General features: G+C 38.3%; 1 protein-coding gene across 2 annotated transcripts in view; it reads left to right on the plus strand.

The window, feature by feature from the left end:
• TPK1 (thiamin pyrophosphokinase 1) overlaps positions 1-17,610 on the plus strand; it is a 329,713-nt gene that overhangs the window by 40,002 nt on the left and 272,101 nt on the right. The window contains exon 3 of one of the 2 annotated variants that reach the window (XM_024758048.1): positions 11,868-11,939. The exons of the other annotated variant lie outside the window; for it this stretch is intronic. Within the exon in view, the coding sequence (XP_024613816.1) occupies positions 11,868-11,939 (72 nt within the window). The remainder of the gene's footprint in view (positions 1-11,867; positions 11,940-17,610) is intronic. 2 annotated transcript variants of the gene reach the window in all.

A 17,610-nucleotide genomic window follows, 5' to 3' on the forward strand; every position in this document is an offset into this window, starting at 1 on the left:
AATTTTAGGATAGATTTGGCCCTGAGGCCACACATGCCAGTCTTATTAGGTTTGTTCTTACCTTTTTATTTTACTTATTTCTCTCACACAACCTTATGTTGATCATCTGTCTCCTGCTAGACTTTGAGATGTCTGAAGGCAGGTACAAGGTTTCTATCTCAGGTGCCTTTGTACCAAGCTCATAAAAATGCCAAGCACAGTAAAAGACGTGTTGTATAAATAGGTAGATGAGAAAACTGAGGCCCAGAAACTGATTTTTAGGAAGCTTACAGATACATGAAAGGCGTTTATTATTTGTTGAGAGCTGCAGATAAAGGTGTCTTCCAGACTTTATGGAGCCCAGGTTCATTAATTATGGCAGAAATGGAACCCAAGTCCAATATTTTATCTGTGGCTACTGCACCTTGCTCTACAAAGGAGAATTAATGAGAAAGTGTAGGAGGGTTGTAATAGGTCACTCTATTACATTTTGGGGTTAGACTCAGTTCTTTTGTCTCAGTGAGACTTTCCCATTTGGTAGTCAGAGATAAAGATTAGGTCTGTGATTTCTTTTATGTTGCTTCATGGTTCCTAATATACAGATTTATCAACTCCTATGTTTCCCTCCATCTCTCCCTGGTCTGCCTTTCTTTCCCTGGTCTGCCCCAGAAGAAATAATATATTTAACCTGGGGATGAGCCTACACACAGTTTTTCTTTCTGTTCCATAATCAATATGTCTGTTTTGCCATTAAGCCTAATTACTGCATCTTACTCTCTCTGCCATAGATATTACCCCCAATTTTTCAGACTTATTTGAGCTTCTGTTATATGTAGCTTTATCAAGATCTTTTATAGCTATTCTTCAATTTTTCAGTCATAATTACCTCATTAAAATTTCTGACCACAAACTTGTGTTTTCTCGTGCTTGATTCATTGTTTACTACTCTTTTTGCCTCTCTCTCTATAAAAATTGTACAGAAAAAGGAGGAAGTCCTTGCATGTATAACCATGCCCACTATAAAAGTGTTTTATTTTCAATTTCTCCCTCTTACCTAACAGGTGTTAAAGAAAAAAAAAGTCCAGGTATTAAAGAAAAATAATCATTCAGTAACACTTGTTAAAGCACAGTAAGGAAGGCTTGATTCAAGGGGGGAGGGATCGTGGTAGTAGGTGTAGGACCACTTCAGTGGGATCCTGCAGTGGGAGAGAGATTGAACTCAATGGGCAAGTGGGAATTTACGGCCAAGGAGCAGGGTCAGTGGATGGAGAATTCTTAAGAGGAAACATCAGGGGATGAGGGGGGGATTCTGGCCAAGCCAACCTGACGGGATTCTTGCAGAAGGCAGGCCAGGGTGACCAGACATTACCAGGGGGATGGTGGAGGAAGAGGAACCCCATCAGGTATTGCGCAGGGCAGGTGGCAGTGGGCGGACGGAGGGTACTTAGCAGGACTCATGCTAAAATTGGACAATGCCGAGATAGACAAAGAGTTAGCCGTAGTTGAAAAAGAGTTCAGGATAGCCTGCGTAGAGTTTGGTCAACGAGAGAATCTTTGTCTCAGGTGGTGTGCATTTGCATCTGGAGACCGTTTTTATTTTCTTGCTTGTTTGGATAACTTCAAGTTCTTGTAGGTCTGTTTTGGTTCAAAGCAACATATATATATACACATATGTGTGTATATATACATACATATATGTATATGTGTGTGTGTATATATATACACACACATATATAAACATGTATATAACATATATAAACATACATAGTAGTTCTTTTGTATTTGAAGAAAATCAAGGTTGATCTTGAGCTTTATATTAGCTGATGTATTCTGTTCATTGCTGATTTCAGATACAATGTGCCTTGAGATTAATTGGCCATGTAGTAGTATAGAATAGTATATAAATTAACTATAATATGAAAATCCACGGTAACCATAGTAACTACTGTTACCTACGGTGAGTGTCTACTCAAGTAGTCTGTGAAAGTAAAATTATTTTTTGTCTTCATGGAAATCTTTCTGCATTTGTTGGGCCCCTATGCACTAAGTCATATCTATGTGTGAAATAACTTGTATTTCCCATGCATTCTTTGCATTTTCTTTATTAAAAAAATTTAAATATGCAGCCTCTCATGAAATATTATACCCAGGGGTTTAGGAATGACCCATTTTTCCAGTTTATTTGGTACTTTATTTTTTTAAAGTAATTTAATATTTATTTATTTAATTTTTGGCTGCGTTGGGTCTTTGCTGCTGCGTGCAGGCTTTCTCCAGTTGCAGCGAGCGGGGGCCACTCCTCGCTGCGGTACACGGACTTCTCATTGCGGTGGCTTCTCCTGTTGCAGAGCACGGGCTCTAGAGCTTGTGACCTTCAGTAGTTGTGGCACGCAGACTTCAGTAGTTGTGGCTCGTGGGCTGTAGAGCGCAGGCTCAGTAGTTGTGGTGCACAGGCTTAGTTGCTCTGCGGCATGTGGGATCTTCCCGGACCAGGGCTCGAACTCGTGTCCCCTGCACTGGCAGGTGGCTTCTTAACCACTTGCACCACCAGGGAAGTCCCAGTACTTTATTTTTTTTTAAATGGTTTAAAACATCTCTTTTTGTTGAAAATTTTGTTTTAGATACTATTTTAGATTACTTTTTTTAAAAAAAGGAAGCCATCTACATACACAGAATTTCGAAGCAAACCGATAGTTATTCTGTGTATTTTTGGTTGATATTTATTGAGCTGGTACTTTGCGCTCCATCTTGTCTAAGGCTCTTTGAAAGAAGCTTAAGACCCTCTGTTCTTGAGAAGCTTTCCCTCTTGCACGCCCTCTAGCTTTTCTCTCTTTTTCCATGGGTTTTTAGAGACTTACTTTTCTGTCACATTATATAACCTTTCTTAAATTGGGATAACACTCACAATCACTGTCAGCCAGGTGGCCATTCATGACCTAGGTGTATCATTCTTTGGGTCATTATGATAAAGTCTGGCTTAGATTAGATGAAGTATTACTTAAAAAATCAAAATAGTATACTCATTTTATATAATTTGGGAAACAATTTTAAAAGGTTGATAGAAGGAAAAGTACAAACACAAAGAAGAAGCTTTGCTTATATTGGTAATCAGGAAAATTTAAGACCCTGAGACAACAGGACTTTTAAATGCCGAAGTCTCCACCAAAATTGCCCTTTTTCCTTGAGATTCCTTTAATTGTCCCATCTGTTTTCTGCTTCGAAGGTTCATGAGGCAGCCTGTGATTCTGCTGGAAACTCCGTGGCTGTTGATAGGTTACTGAGAGTCTCCCACTTAGCCTTTTCTGAGTTTTTTCTAAATCAAACTCCTGATCTCAAACTTCTTGGGTTTTGCAAGAAGTATAGTACAAGGCAGGAAATCTACAAAGGTATGTAAGGGGCAGCCTAGAGGTTAAGCCCAGAGGCTTGGGTGTGAGAGTCTGGCTTTGTTCTGCCATTTAGTCAGTCTCTTTGCTTCTCAAGCCTTAGTTTTCCCTTTAGCAAAATGGAAAAAGTAATATAGGATTTTTTGGCCATAATTTGTAGCTGTCTGGGAGGAAGAAATTTCCCTCTATCCTTCTAGGTTCTTCTGGCTGGTCTAAGAATTAAATTGACATGAGACAGATTAACAAAAGTTTAATAGAGAAGAAAAATCAAACAAGTTTAATAACGTGTACATGGGAGAGATCTAGGAAAACTCACGAAAATGGCTGAAACTCTCATCTCAAATACCATCCTCAACTAAAGACAAAAGAAAAATTGTTGAGAGTGGAGAGTAGGTTATGAGAGGTTATCAGGAAAAGCACAGTAAACACAGGGAATGTTGTTATTGTAGATTTAGGTCATTGCCATCTCCATTTCCGTCAGTTGGAGTTTTTCCTCTTCCTGGTGCCTCCAGGAAGACACCCTTACAAATGGAGATTTTTCCTTATAAATGTCAATGTTTCTTCTGAAGGGTTAAGAACTACTTGGTTTTCAGAGGTTTTTCCCTGTGTACTGTTCCTGAGAAAATGACCAGCTTAAAATAATTCGTATGCCAAAGAGACCTATGTTGGGATGGCAGACTCTATTCCCCTGCATAGGGGTTAAATGAAATAGTGCATATACGATACTTTGATTTGTAACTTGTGTGTTTTTTTATCCTTGTATTCAGTGACCATGTATGGAGCATCTGCTCTGTGCCAGGCACCAACAGTGAATAAGATAAAACTGAGTGTCCTCTTTGAGCTTTCTTCCTAGTGGGGGAGGATCTAAGTACTTGGTACATAATAAGCATTCGGCAACTGTTACCTCATTGTATAAGAAGTTACTGTATAACACAGTTTAACAGTAGAGCTTGCCGTATGATAAAATAATCATGGCACCTTATTATTCTCTTTGGGCTGACAGTACTTGGGGAAAGGAGAGTTCTAATTACCTCCTCACACATCCCTACAATGGCTCCTGCTTCACCAGGGCTCAAAGGAAGGAACTGCCGAGAGTTTCAGATGACAGCTTGCTGTGCCGGCACTTACTATTCAGATGCTAATGGATAAATTCTTTGGCTTTTGTACTTGGGAGCAGATTGTATCTGTCTTTAGATTTCATTCATAATCTTATTCACAAGTTCCTCTTAGCTTGTTAGAGAGGTCTGTAATTTTAGGATCATGAGTTGATTAACAAAAATAATGTTAAGAACTATTTCATTTTAACTTCAGTGTGTCAAGTCTGTAGAAGACATTCACAGTCTTACAGCTATCTGGAACCCCTTGACATCGCTCCAAGCAATAACGCCAATAATAGCCGTATCATTAAAAAAACACCCAACAACAACAATTATTTGAGTCTTCAGAATCTCCAGCTGAAATTATCGGGGAAGGGAAAATGGTGATCATTATAACTTAAAATGGCCTAAACTATTTTACTTTGGGGCTGCCACTTCTCTCTCTCTAGGTTTTTCTCCTGCCATTTATCCCTGTTAAAAGATAAACGGAGGCACATGAAAATTGGCAAGAGTTTATTTGAGCAGACATTTATTTGCATCAGGCAGCCCCTGATTAGTAGTTAGTGATTGGCTGTTCTTAAATTTCATTTTCTCGGGTGACGGTATATTTATAGTTGACTCTGGCTTAGGTTTGCATTTGCTTACACAGGCTAAGAAGGCATTAGAGCCATCCCAGCCTCATGACCTCCTTGTTTAACACCTCTTTTCCCCATTCACAGCGTTGGCTACTTTTTGTGTGTTTGACCCCTTTTGGCATTTGGTATTTTCTCTGCCTGGAACGCCCTACCTCTTCTGCCCAGGGCATTCATACTCACCTTCATGACAGCTGGAGTGCATCTTCTGTGACACCCCAGTCCCCCTGGGGGATTTTTGTTTCCCCTCCTGTGGGATTTCACTGTTTTAGCACATCGGGTTTGGTTTGTTTAATCTGTTGTTCTTTGCACTGTTTGGGGACTTATTTTCCTCATTGGCCACAAAACATGAAGAGCCATCTTAATATCATCAACTCTTTCATGGCATCACAGGGAAATAATGGCTTTTAAATATAAACATTCGTTTCTGTTAGAAAAGCAGAGAACAGTATGATCATTCTCTGTTAATACCCTAGTGTCTTGTATCCTGGCATCTTAATTCCATAAACTTCAACTGATTTATTTATAAACTTCATACAACTCACAAATATTCATGATGTTGGTGTAAAATAATAGGAAGGGTAGCTTAAATACAGGTTTTAATTGCAACCATGAATTGTAAGATGCACCATTTTAAAAGATGCCATTAAAAAGGGGGGAAAATGACAAACTGACACAGTGCGAAGATACCACTGATTCTAAAATACATTTTGAATGCATCCTAAACTGCATTTTAGAAATGCTAAAATGACAAAAATGTTCATTCTTAAATCGGTGAAATGCGGTCATGTTATACCTTCTAAAACGATTTAAGAACTCCATTGAGGAACAAAATGTAAAATCGGTTTCCATTTGATTTCCTTTCCTTCATTTGCCTTTTGGTAGATGTGTGTATCTACCAAAATCGTTAATGAGCAGGGAAGTCATCAAATGCCAGATGGCTGGAAGATGGAGGACTGATTGTTCAGAGGATCTGGGCACCCATCAGATTACCTAATCTGCTTTCATAACATTAGACATAACCTACAAATAAAGTAAGAGAATTGTGAGTAGAGAGTTGATTCGTCATGCATGTTCATAAAAGTTTTGAATAAATTCTCATCATGTTTGAAAAACTTTGAATTACAAGCCATTTTATGAGAAGCACTGCAAGTTGCCCTGCAAAAGGATTTGGAGCTAAAACTAACATTGGATGCATATTGAGAAATGAGTTCTTTTGCTTCAGAATCTCATGTGATTGCTCAGTACAAAGGTTAGTTGTAAGAGCATGAAGATTAGTTGCGTTTGACTTGATTCAGCGAGTACCTCAGGATTTGTCATGTGCTAGGTGGAGATAAAACCCTGGTAATGGTTTGGTTATTCTCCAGGCTTCTGCCAGCTTTTTACATGCTGTACTTTGGCAGCTTTTTGATTGTCTTGTATTAATATTGAAGTCATAGAAGACTATGAGCGTGGCACCAACTCTCCTCCTTTGAGCTAATGTGTAGTGGGATAGGCAGTGGACTCAATGATGAGAGGTCTAAGTCTAGCCTCACCTCAACTTCTGGCAACAATGAACTGTTTAAATCTTAACTATCTCACTGGGCCTTGAGTTCTTTGGATGTTGACTTCTTTTTGATGATGAGGTTAGAAATAATGATATTCACCCTTTTTCCCTTCATGGTCTCGGTCTGTTACTTTTATAATGCCATCGAAATAGAATTCAGTTTGTAGCTGGTTTAGAACTGGACCATATACTCCATTAAGTGAGGGGCACGAATATTGAGCCTGCCCTGGTTTGTTCTTTACAGTAAAAAAAAAAAAGTTCCAAGATTGTGTTTCTGTTCATACAGGGTATGGTGACATTAGAAGCAATTTTGTAAGACACAAAGTCTTACAGATTAATTGGGAAGAAATAGACTCACAGACATAGAAAACAAACAGTGGTTACCAAAGGGGAAAGCTGGGTGGGAGAGGGATAAATTAAGAATTTGGGAACATACACACACTACTATGTATACAACAGGTAACCAATAAGGACCTGCTATACAGCAGGGAACTATATTCTATAACTTGTTACAACCTATAATGGAAAAGAATCTCAGAAAGAAATATATATAGATAGATAGATACATAATCTGAAGCACTTTGCTGTACACCTGAAACTAACACAACATTGTAAATCAACTATACTTCAATAAAAATTTAAAAAATAAATTGATAAAAGGTTAATTGGGAAGAAATTTGGAACGCTGTAAAATTATGACGGTTAGGTTTGTGTACGAGTGTGTATGGTTAGTTGTAGGGTACCTGTTTTAGTGATACAGGAAACAGCACAGTGAGTGGTTTTTAAAGTTTATGTTAGAAACAGTTATTTCATGACTTCTTTGTGCCAGGACCTAGGTTAAATTTTGAAGAGAAAAGGGATGAGTAAATTATTTTTTCTACATGCCTAAAGTGTATCCGCTGTTGTTGAGTAAGAAGCGTATAACAATTATTAGCAGAAGCAATTAAATATTACGGTTTTTAGGTGAGAATGATTAATGGGGGGGAAGGGAGAGAGGTTGGAAAAAAGAAAGTAAAATATTTTCTCTAAGTTGTGAAAGATAAGAAAGTCCTTGCCAGGGGCAAAAAACTGTGTTTGTTGAGTATTTATTTGCTTTGTGTCAGGCACCATACTCAGCTATGTGTTAGATCTCCCAGAATCTTCCATACTTGGTGGGCTCAGAGTTGTTAAATCAGTTACTCAGATATCACCAACCACACAGCCAAATAAGTGGGCTTATTAGAATTCTCTAAAGCCCAGACTACTAAGGATTAGTAATCATGAGGGTTTTGAATGTAAAATGAGTGCCAAACTGACTTCACCTAGTTATAATTTCAGAGTAGTCTAGATTAAAAAAGGAAAGAATATCAGATCCTAGTACCTAAATATCTCTATGTATAGAAATGGATTAACATAAATGTTATGTACAGAAATTGATTATTGATAACATCATTAGTAAATCATAAATGTACTATAAATTTTCAAATGGCTTCATTCTTTGCAAATGTGCTTTCACAGATAATACCTTAATGAAAGTATGAGTTTAGAGGAGCAGTAAGTTGGATAATAATGCTTTACCCCTTCATCAGATTGTTCTTTGAGCCACAAAAATACTGAGTTCACATATCAAAGAATCAGTGACAGAGAGTAGTTTGCTCGTTCACTTACATACACATACAATACTGTCAGATGCCTCCTCTAGCACTGCAGATCTTGCCAAAGATTAAAGGACCATTGGTTTATCCAAATTATTAGCTCCTTTCCTTTAACATTATATTGAGCACTTACGTGTGCCAGGCTGTGAATCTCTTATGCCTGTTGAATGAATGAATGAGTTAAAGTCTTCCTGTGTTTTGATGCTTGCTTGCTCTTTGTCTTCTCCAGTTCCTCTCTAGATCATCTTCACCATAACCCAGCCTGGACCATGGTCATTGCGTTAATTAAAACTCAGTTTCTCTCTACAGAATAGTGAAACCCCAAATACTATTGGCTTAAATAAAATAAGAGTTTAGTTTTTTCTCATATAAAAGAAATCTGGAGCCAGGAATTGAAGTGCTGGGATGGAGGCTTCATGGAATCATCAGGGACCCAGGCTCTTTCAGGCTGTTGCCCTTGTTCTTGGGATCCCAAGTGACTGCTAGACTTTCATGCATTCATCAGTCTTGCTCCAGATGGCAGGATGGAGGAAGAAAAGCAGAAGGAAAGACCCCCTCCACTTTATGGATCCCCCGTAGAAGTAACATATAAAGCTCTTCTGTGTGTTTTCTTGGCCAGAGCTTAGTCTTATGACTACATTTTGCTGCAAAGGAGTCTGAGAGATGGTTTTTCACCATTTTGGTAAAAACCAAAACCAAAACACCCCTCAGGTTCCTGTTGTTAAAGAATGAATATCGTGAGACAATCACTGGTCTCTGCCAGTCGTCACTCTAACGCTGCCCGAAGATGCCTCCTTGCTTCCCTTTACGTCTTGACAAGCGATTTTGCCACTTCACAAACCAGCTGTCATCACCGTCTTACTTGTTTACACCGATTCCTATTTCTACTTCCGGAGGAGTCTAGATTAGAAAAGGAAAGAACATCAGATCCTAGTACCTAAATATCTTTATGTATATAATTTGTCATGCTGTAGTTGCCAACCCAGAGTATTAGAAGTTATATGACTGGTTTAAACCATCTCTGATTTAACACAGTATTTGCTGTGTCTTTAAAGGTTTCCTGTGTTATTGTTAAGCCAGAGATCTAAGGTTTAGATTCAATATGAATAAACTAGCAGGCCTGCCCTAAAAAAAAAAAAAAAAAAAAAGAATTGGTGGGAGAAGTCCTGAATTATAGGCAGATCTGATGTCCTATGCCTGTTAGTTAACCCCAAATGAATTCCTGTTTTTAAACCTGTGGACTGTCAGTTCCTGTAGTCCGTTTCTTACAGCAGTCGTTTTAAATGTTCCATTTGACTTCCGTATCTTCATTTTGTTTCTTGTTTACTTTCTTATAAATAAATTGACCGTACTCTGCCTCTACCTCAATTTGGTATGTCTCTGTGACAGGTCATCCTGCGCCTGAATCTCAACACCTGTTTTTATCAATAGTATGTAAGCCGTAGGGCAGGGGAGAGGGGGGAGGGAGTGTTAATTCCTGAACAAGATTACTTTGTGCTCTATAAATACCTGTTAGGGCTTCCCTGGTGGCGCACTGGTTGAGAGTCCGCCTGCCGATGCACGGGACACAGGTTCGTGCCCCCGTCCGCGAAGATCCCACGTGCCGCGGAGCGGCTGGGCCCGTGAGCCGTGGCCGCTGAGCCTGCGCGTCCGGAGCCTGTGCTCCGCAACGGGAGAGGCCACAGCAGTGAGAGGCCCGCGTACTATTAGTCATCCATACAAAACAAAACAAAAACAGCCTGTTAAATGAATAAATAGATCATTTCCCTTCTCTCTCTTACTTCCCTCCTCCTAATTCGAATATAATATTTTCTGTATTTAAAATACCTTCTCTGGGCTTTGCTGCCTTTTTCCCCCATTTCTCACAGTTCAGTTTTTATTTTTTAAGAAGAGGCATCTCTCAGTTTTCTAACTCCTTGTTCTCTTTACTATCTTGAGGCTGCCTCTGTGAATTTTTAGACTTTTCTTTGAGATTTTCCCACCCTCGTTGGCCTTTTCTCATTGTCTAGTCTCTCTGAAGTCTCCTCGGCATGCTGTGTTATCGACGGCACATTCTTGGAATTACCTGCTTAGTTCTTTTACCTTTCTGGCTTTTTCTTCTGTGTTTCTTTTGTTGACGTCCTTCTGTTCTGTAACAGTGTGCAAAACATGACAATTTTGTGTTTGTTATTTCTTTTCTCTCTCTGCTCTTTCTTTGTAGTATCTCAGCTTGTGTCTGTGCTTTGACCTTTAGCTATCACCTCTGTATGGATGATACCCCGATATACATAAATTGCCTTTACTACTCATTTCTCTATCACTCTAAATACTTCGTGGTGCCTCAATTGAAATTCCTCCGTCATCCTAAACAGCATGTCTAAAATCTGGGATGTTAGTTTTCATGTCTTAGGTGCACGTCATTAGGGTGTTGCTTCCTAAACTTTCCATGGTAACAGTCCTACTGGCAAAGGATAGCAGCTTCCTGTGTGTTGTTTTCCTTGTCTGGAATGCCCTTTGCTTTATTCTGTCCAGCTACTTCTTTTTAAGATCAAGTTCAAAAATCTGCATATCACAAAGATTTCTAGGATGACACCAGACCTTACTGACTTTCTAGGCTTTGAACTTCTGCCACATTCATTTATCTGTTACCCGGCATTCCTCATATCCTTGTTTTGTACTGTATTGTGGAATAAATCGTCTTTATTATAAATGTCTTATCTCGCAGATACCCTGTAATCTATTCTTCTTTGCACTCCTAGTGCCTGGTATATAATCGGCACTTAATAACGTTTGCTGTGGGTGATGCCACCCCCTTTTCATTTCCTTATCTTGTTCCATTTCTAACACTGAGATTGCTTTAAAAAAAAGTTAATTTTTCTTATCACCAAACAAACATTTCTTTCCATAAATGAAATGGAGTACTTGGACTGAGCTGAATGACAGATTTTCAACAGCCTGATTGCATTCTGCTTTGCACTATTTACAGTACATTATAAAAGGCTTGAAATGATTGTTGGAGAAGTAACTTTTTTCCATCTTAGTCTTTTGAGTGTCATCTAAAAACTTGGAATAAAAGAGTCATGAAAAGAACTAGTAGGATTTTGTGGAAACAAAGTTTTACATTGGAGAGTTCAAGATAACTCGGGGTGGAGGGAGAGAATGAAAGTGAAGGAGAGAATATGAATGAGGATGAAAATGCATGTGAAAGTACACACCCATTAGACCCACGCTACTTGGCAAACAACGTCAAGATGATAGCAGACCAGCCAGGTAGAAGGGTACTTGAATCAAAGTGTTACATATATCAAAAGGATAAGGATTCATATCAAGGGCATTTTTGCTGCACGCCCTGTACAAAAAGAAGCGTACCCAATTGTCTTTATGATGAGCTATTTTTATGATAAATTCCTCAGCAATATAGTAATGTGATGGACATATTGAATAAAGTAGATCCAAATAACCTATGGTATCTTTTAAAATTCAGGTGTAAGAAATTAGCTGTGATTAAAATTTAGCTCTGTGTAGACTGCAAATCTGGTCTCAGAGAGTATGATTCCAGACTCATATGAGGGGAATGAAAGACTTGGTTCACTTGTTTATTTTGCTTTTTTTCCCCATAGGGAATTTGAAATACTGCCTTGTGATTCTGAATCAGCCTTTGGACAAATGTTTTCGTCATCTTTGGTGCAAAGGTAACCTTAATTAGCATTTATATTTCTTTGCTTTCTTACTCTACTTGGGACTAATGTGACTGTTAAATATCCCAGAACCCAGCTGGAATACCAAAAAAGGGTGGAATTTAAAATAAGGTGATTTAATTATTGAATTATCAGAAGAATCCATTTTTGCTTCTCCGTTAACCTGTGTATACATGTGGTTTCCACAGCGTGGAATTACAATATAGCATCACTCTATTGCAGATCATAACTACGTATGTTTATCCTGAGTACTCAACAAGTATTTGTTCAAGTGTAAATATTTTTGGCACCAGTGACAGCAAAAAGCATCCACAAGCCTCCCTCATTCTGGCATTCGTTAGTTAGGTATCTGCAGGGTGACTGGATTTGCAACATTAAAACAGAAGACATGTTGCCAATATATTAGAATCTCTAGGGATTCTGAAAAATATAGTTAAAAATGGAATAGTTTCACAAAATTAAACTCCTGTGAGGTTTCACGTCAAAAATAGGTTCTATTGGGCTTCCCTGGTGGCGCAGTGGTTGAGAGTCCGCCTGCCGATGCAGGGGACACGGGTTTGTGTCCCGGTCCGGGAAGATCCCACATGCCGCGGAGCGGCTGGGCCCGTGAGCCATGGCCGCTGAGCCTGCGCGTCCAGAGCCTGTGCTCCACAACGGGAGAGACCCCAACAGTGAGAGGCCCACGTACCGCAAAAAAAAAAAAAAACAAAAAAAAATAGGTTTTATTAACTCTTTTATATTATTCTTTGATTTTTATGAAATGAACTCAAGAAAGTGATGTTAAATAGCATTTGCTGTTTTAAACCTCTGCTCTTCTTTTATTTATTTATTTTTATTTTTGGCTGTGTTGGGTCTTCGTTTCTGTGCGAGGGCTTTCTCTAGTTGTGGCAAGCGGGGGCCACTCTACCATTTGCTGTTTTAAACCTCTGCTCTTCTTTAATGAAATCTTGAGATGTTTTTTCAAAGGGATCCTTCTGCTGTGTTATCAATGTAAGTTTTGGGTCAAATGATAGGCAGAAGAACTTGGTTTGTGATATACTGAAGCATATTCCTGATACTGTCTCATCAGCCCAGAATTCTTTAGTTATTCTCATCATTAAGGTTGTGTGTCTTAGAGTGTAAATGTATTATGTTAATAAGCTCACATCTGGACAAAGGTACTTGTGATACTAGAGGGAATAAATCATTATACATGATTTTGTGAAAAGAATTTTTCTTATCCAGTAGGATCACGATGAAAACTCTTGGTGTTCTAAACTTAGCCATCTTTAAGTTAGGTAATGTAAACTTTGACCTTATAGTTGTACTAACATTGCCCTCACAGGCAATTACTTAAGTATTATCTTTCATAGCACTTACTACTCATTTACTTGTAATTAGGTAGTTATTTGGGTACCATAGTCCAAAAGGTCTTTTTTGTCACTTTATCTCTATTGCCTAGTGCTGTGTCTGGTGCATAATTGCTTAGTAATTACAAGGAATAAAAGAATTTAATATGGTTGATATTGCTGTTAAATACCAGAGCAAACTGCTTAGGCACATCTTTTCTCCCTGAACTTATTACATCAGGTTTTATGATCATTTTAGGAGAGTGTGTGAGCAACTGTGTTTTATTGCAAACATTAGAAATAGACAAAATATTCATTGATAGGAACTGTTGGAAACCTTGGATAATGAAAACCACATCTTAAGGCTTATATTTTGGGGAGTTAATGGTCCTATTTTGCACGTAGTGTGAAATGGTGTAGATTTTTGAGCTGATTGAAGTTCTTCATCTCATTAGTTTTTCTGCAGTGAATTTGATCTGAAAAAGTCTCAGGCCTGACATTCACCCGCTAATCATTTGATTTGCATAAAAATATGAACACTTGGTTAGTATGTATCAATATACATGAAGAGAAGTAAAGGTATCTAAAGTGTTCTGTGTACTGAAATGTTTAGATAATTCTCATTTCCAAAATAACTTTTCTTTAGGTTATTGAAATGTTAAATTCTTTCATATATGCCTCTAGGATAAGTCTTGGCATTTTGGAGCCATGAACCATTTTAAAAATCAGAACTGTTAACAAAGACTAAGGAATAGGTTTTTTGTGAGTCTCATAACAGAGGCTGTGGGTTTATGTTTGTGTTGCTGCTCTTCCAAGTAAAGGCAATGAAACAGGGAAACTCTGAGCTTGAGTTGTTGATTTTCACAACAGAGAGAGCCCCAGAAAAAAGCAGCATCGTGGGTTTGGGAGGGAAGTCAGCATTGTGGTTTGGGATTTCATTTCAGCAAGTAAGTCATGGCTGGGGCTGCCATGCTGTTGCTGTTGAGCTCATATGTACAACATTTTCTGTAATTTCTGTGGATGTGAAGATTTGGCAAGAGCAGAAATTAAGGGGTGGAAGCTGGACTGCTAGACTAAAACGCAGAAAAATTTGAAGGCTGCTACACAATGTAAGTCTTTTATATAAAATCTATATTTTACCTTTAACCTATAGGCCAAGGGCTTCTGTTGAGTGGGTATTTCCTGAGATTCGTTTCAGGGGAAAGACTACTCTGAAGGTTTTAATTTCTTCCTGCAATGTTTAAGTGGCATGTTATAAAGTCTACTTAAAATGACTAAAGGAGGGAGTCAAGGGAGATTAAGATTATAAAAGTTTTTGAGTGTGTTTTCCCTTTAGTGCATCGTGAAGTTTTAATGATTTTCTTGGTCACAAGCCTTGGAATAATAGCCCTACATGTCTAGCGTTTTGTACTCTGGGTTTAATCTGGGGACATAAAGTAAGCATTTGGTAGGTAGGTAGATGGATAAAACAACAGAAGTACAGTTAGTGAGTATAGATAAAACGACAGAAATATAGTTAGTATCTCACTAACTTTCTGTAGCGATCAGAGATTATTGGCCTTCGTGACTATTGGCCTCAGATTTCTTAACCTCTTTTTTTTGTGGGGCGGGAGGAAAGGGCACAGTCATGAACTGTCTATAAAAGACTGAAGTGTACACCCTTTTTAGCAATATGCAGTGAGTCATAAAAGAAAGCGTATTTCTTTAAATTGTGTAATTCCACTTCTAGGAATTCATCCTGAGTGGAGGGTGGGGGGAAGCAACCAAAGATATAACCAAAGGTTTACAAGCAAGAAACTCAACATTATTAATGATGGGAGAAAACTGGAAATAACCTAAATATCCAGCAGAAAGGGTGTGATAAAATACAGCATGGAATATCCATCATAAGGAATCTTAACCCAAACCTCCAAAACTGCATTTCTGAAATTGGTTGTCTTTTTTAATCAATTAATTAATTTTTTAAATTTAATTTTATTTTTTTATACAGCAGGTTCTTATTAGTCATCCATTTTATACACATCAGTGTATATGTGTCAATCCCAATCTCCCAGTACATCACACCACCACCCTCACACCCTCTGCTTTCCCCTCTTGGTGTCCATACTTTTGTTCTCTACATCTGCGTCTCAACTTCTGCCCCACAAACCGGTTCATCTGTACCATTTTTCTAGGTTCCACATATATGTGTTAATATACGATATTTGTTTTTCTCTTTCTGACTTACTTCACTCTGTATGACAGTCTCTAGATGCATCCATGTCTCTACAAATGACCCAATTTCATTCCTTTTTATGGCTGAGTAATATTCCGTTGTATATATGTACCACATCTTCTTTATCCATTCACCTGTTGATGGGCATTTAGGTTGCTTCCATGTCCTGGCTATTGTAAATAATGCTGCAGTGAACATTGGGGTGCATGTGTCTTTTTGAATTATGGTTTTCTCTGGGTATATGCCCAGTAGTGGGAGGGCTGTGTCATATGGTAATTCTATTTTTAGTTTTCTAAGGAACCTCCATACTGTTCTCCATAGTGGCTGTATCAATTTAATTCCCACCAACAGTGTAAGAGGGTTCCCTTTTCTCCACACCCTCTCCAGCATTTGTTGTTTGTAGATTTTCTGACGATGCCCATTCTAACTGGTGTGAGGTGTTACCTCATTGTAGTTCTGATTTGCATTTCTCTAATAATTTGTGATGTTGAGCAGCTTTCATGTGCTTCTTGGCCATCTGTATGTCTTCTTTGGAGAAATGTCTCTTTAGGCCTTCTGTCAATTTTTGGATTAGGTTGTTTGTTTTTTTAATATTGAGCTGCAAGAGCTGTTTATATATTTTGGAGATTAATCCTTTGTCAGATGATTCGTGTGCAAATATTTTCTCCCATTCTGAGGGTTGTCTATGTTGATCATAGGTGCGAGGGTTTATCTCTGGGCTTTTTATCTTATTCCATTGATCTATATTTCTGTTTTTCTGCCAGTACCATATTATCTTGATTACTGTAGCTTTGTAATATAGTCTGAAGTCAGGGATCCTGATTCTTCCAGCTCTATTTCTTTTCCTCAAGACTGCTATGGCTATTCGGGGTCTTTTGTGTTTCCATACAAATTGTGAAATGTTTTGTTCTAGTTCCGTAAAGATGCCATTGGTAATTTGATAAGGATTGCATTGAGTCTGTAGATTGCTTTGGGTAGTATACTCATTTTCACAATATTGATTCTTCCAATCCAAGAACATGGTATATCTCTCCCTCTGTTGGTATCATCTTTAATTTCTTTCGTTAGTGTCTTATAGTTTTCTACATACAGGTCTTTTGTCTCCCTAGGTAGGTTTATTCCTAGGTATTGTATTCTTTTTTTTGCAATAGTAAATGGGAGTGTTTCCTTAATTGCTCTTTCAGATTTTTCATCATTAGTGTAAGAGATTCTGTGCATTAATTTTGCATCCTGCAACTTTACCAAATTCATTGATTAGCTCTAGTAGTTTTCTGGTGGCATCTTTAGGATTCTCTATGTATAGTATCATGTCATCTGCAAACAGTGACAGTTTTACTTCTTTTCCAATTTGTATTCCTTTTATTTCTTTTTCTTCTCTTATTGCTGTGGCTAAAACTTCCAAAACTATGTTGAATAATAGTGGTGAGAGTGGACATCCTTGTCTTGTCTTGTTCCTGATCTTAGAGGAAATCGGTTCTGTTTTTCACCTATGAGAATGATGTTTGCTGTGGGTTGTCATATATGGCCTTTATTATGTTGAGGCAGGTTCCCTCTATGCCCACTTTCTGGAGAGTTTTTATCATAAATCTGTGTTGAATTTGTCAAAAGCTTTTTCTGCCTCTATTGAGATGATCATATGGTTTTTATTCTTCAGTTTGTTACTACGGGGTATCACATTGACGGGGTCCTCTCACTGTTGTGGCCTCTCTTGATTATCAGATTATGTCAGTGTCAGGTGTTTATCTATGGTCTCACACCTTTTTCCCCTAATAAGGAATTACTTTCCTTCGCTTGATTTCTTTCTTTTATTTCCCTGGTAACCAATCTTAAGACCATATCAAGGTATGGGCAACATACTCTGTTCATTTTGGATGAAGCTTAAGTCATGAAATATTTGACGAATCTGGTAGGTCTTACAGTTTAAAGGGGAGGTACATGTGGGCATTTCATTAATTGAAATATAAGCAAGCTCTTTGATTTGATAATATCATTGTTTCCCCTTCTGTTCTGTTTGTGACTGATACCTGTTGTGGCCCTTCTGTGCCAGACATTGGGCTTGAAGCTGGAGACAGAATTGTGGGGCTCTGGGTTGTGGCTGGAATGAAGAGCTGGAGGGGGGTGG

This window comes from Neophocaena asiaeorientalis, unplaced genomic scaffold, assembly GCF_003031525.2.
Source record: "Neophocaena asiaeorientalis asiaeorientalis breed wild unplaced genomic scaffold, Neophocaena_asiaeorientalis_V1.1 scaffold206, whole genome shotgun sequence".
In the NCBI taxonomy this organism is placed as follows: Eukaryota; Metazoa; Chordata; class Mammalia; order Artiodactyla; family Phocoenidae; genus Neophocaena; species Neophocaena asiaeorientalis.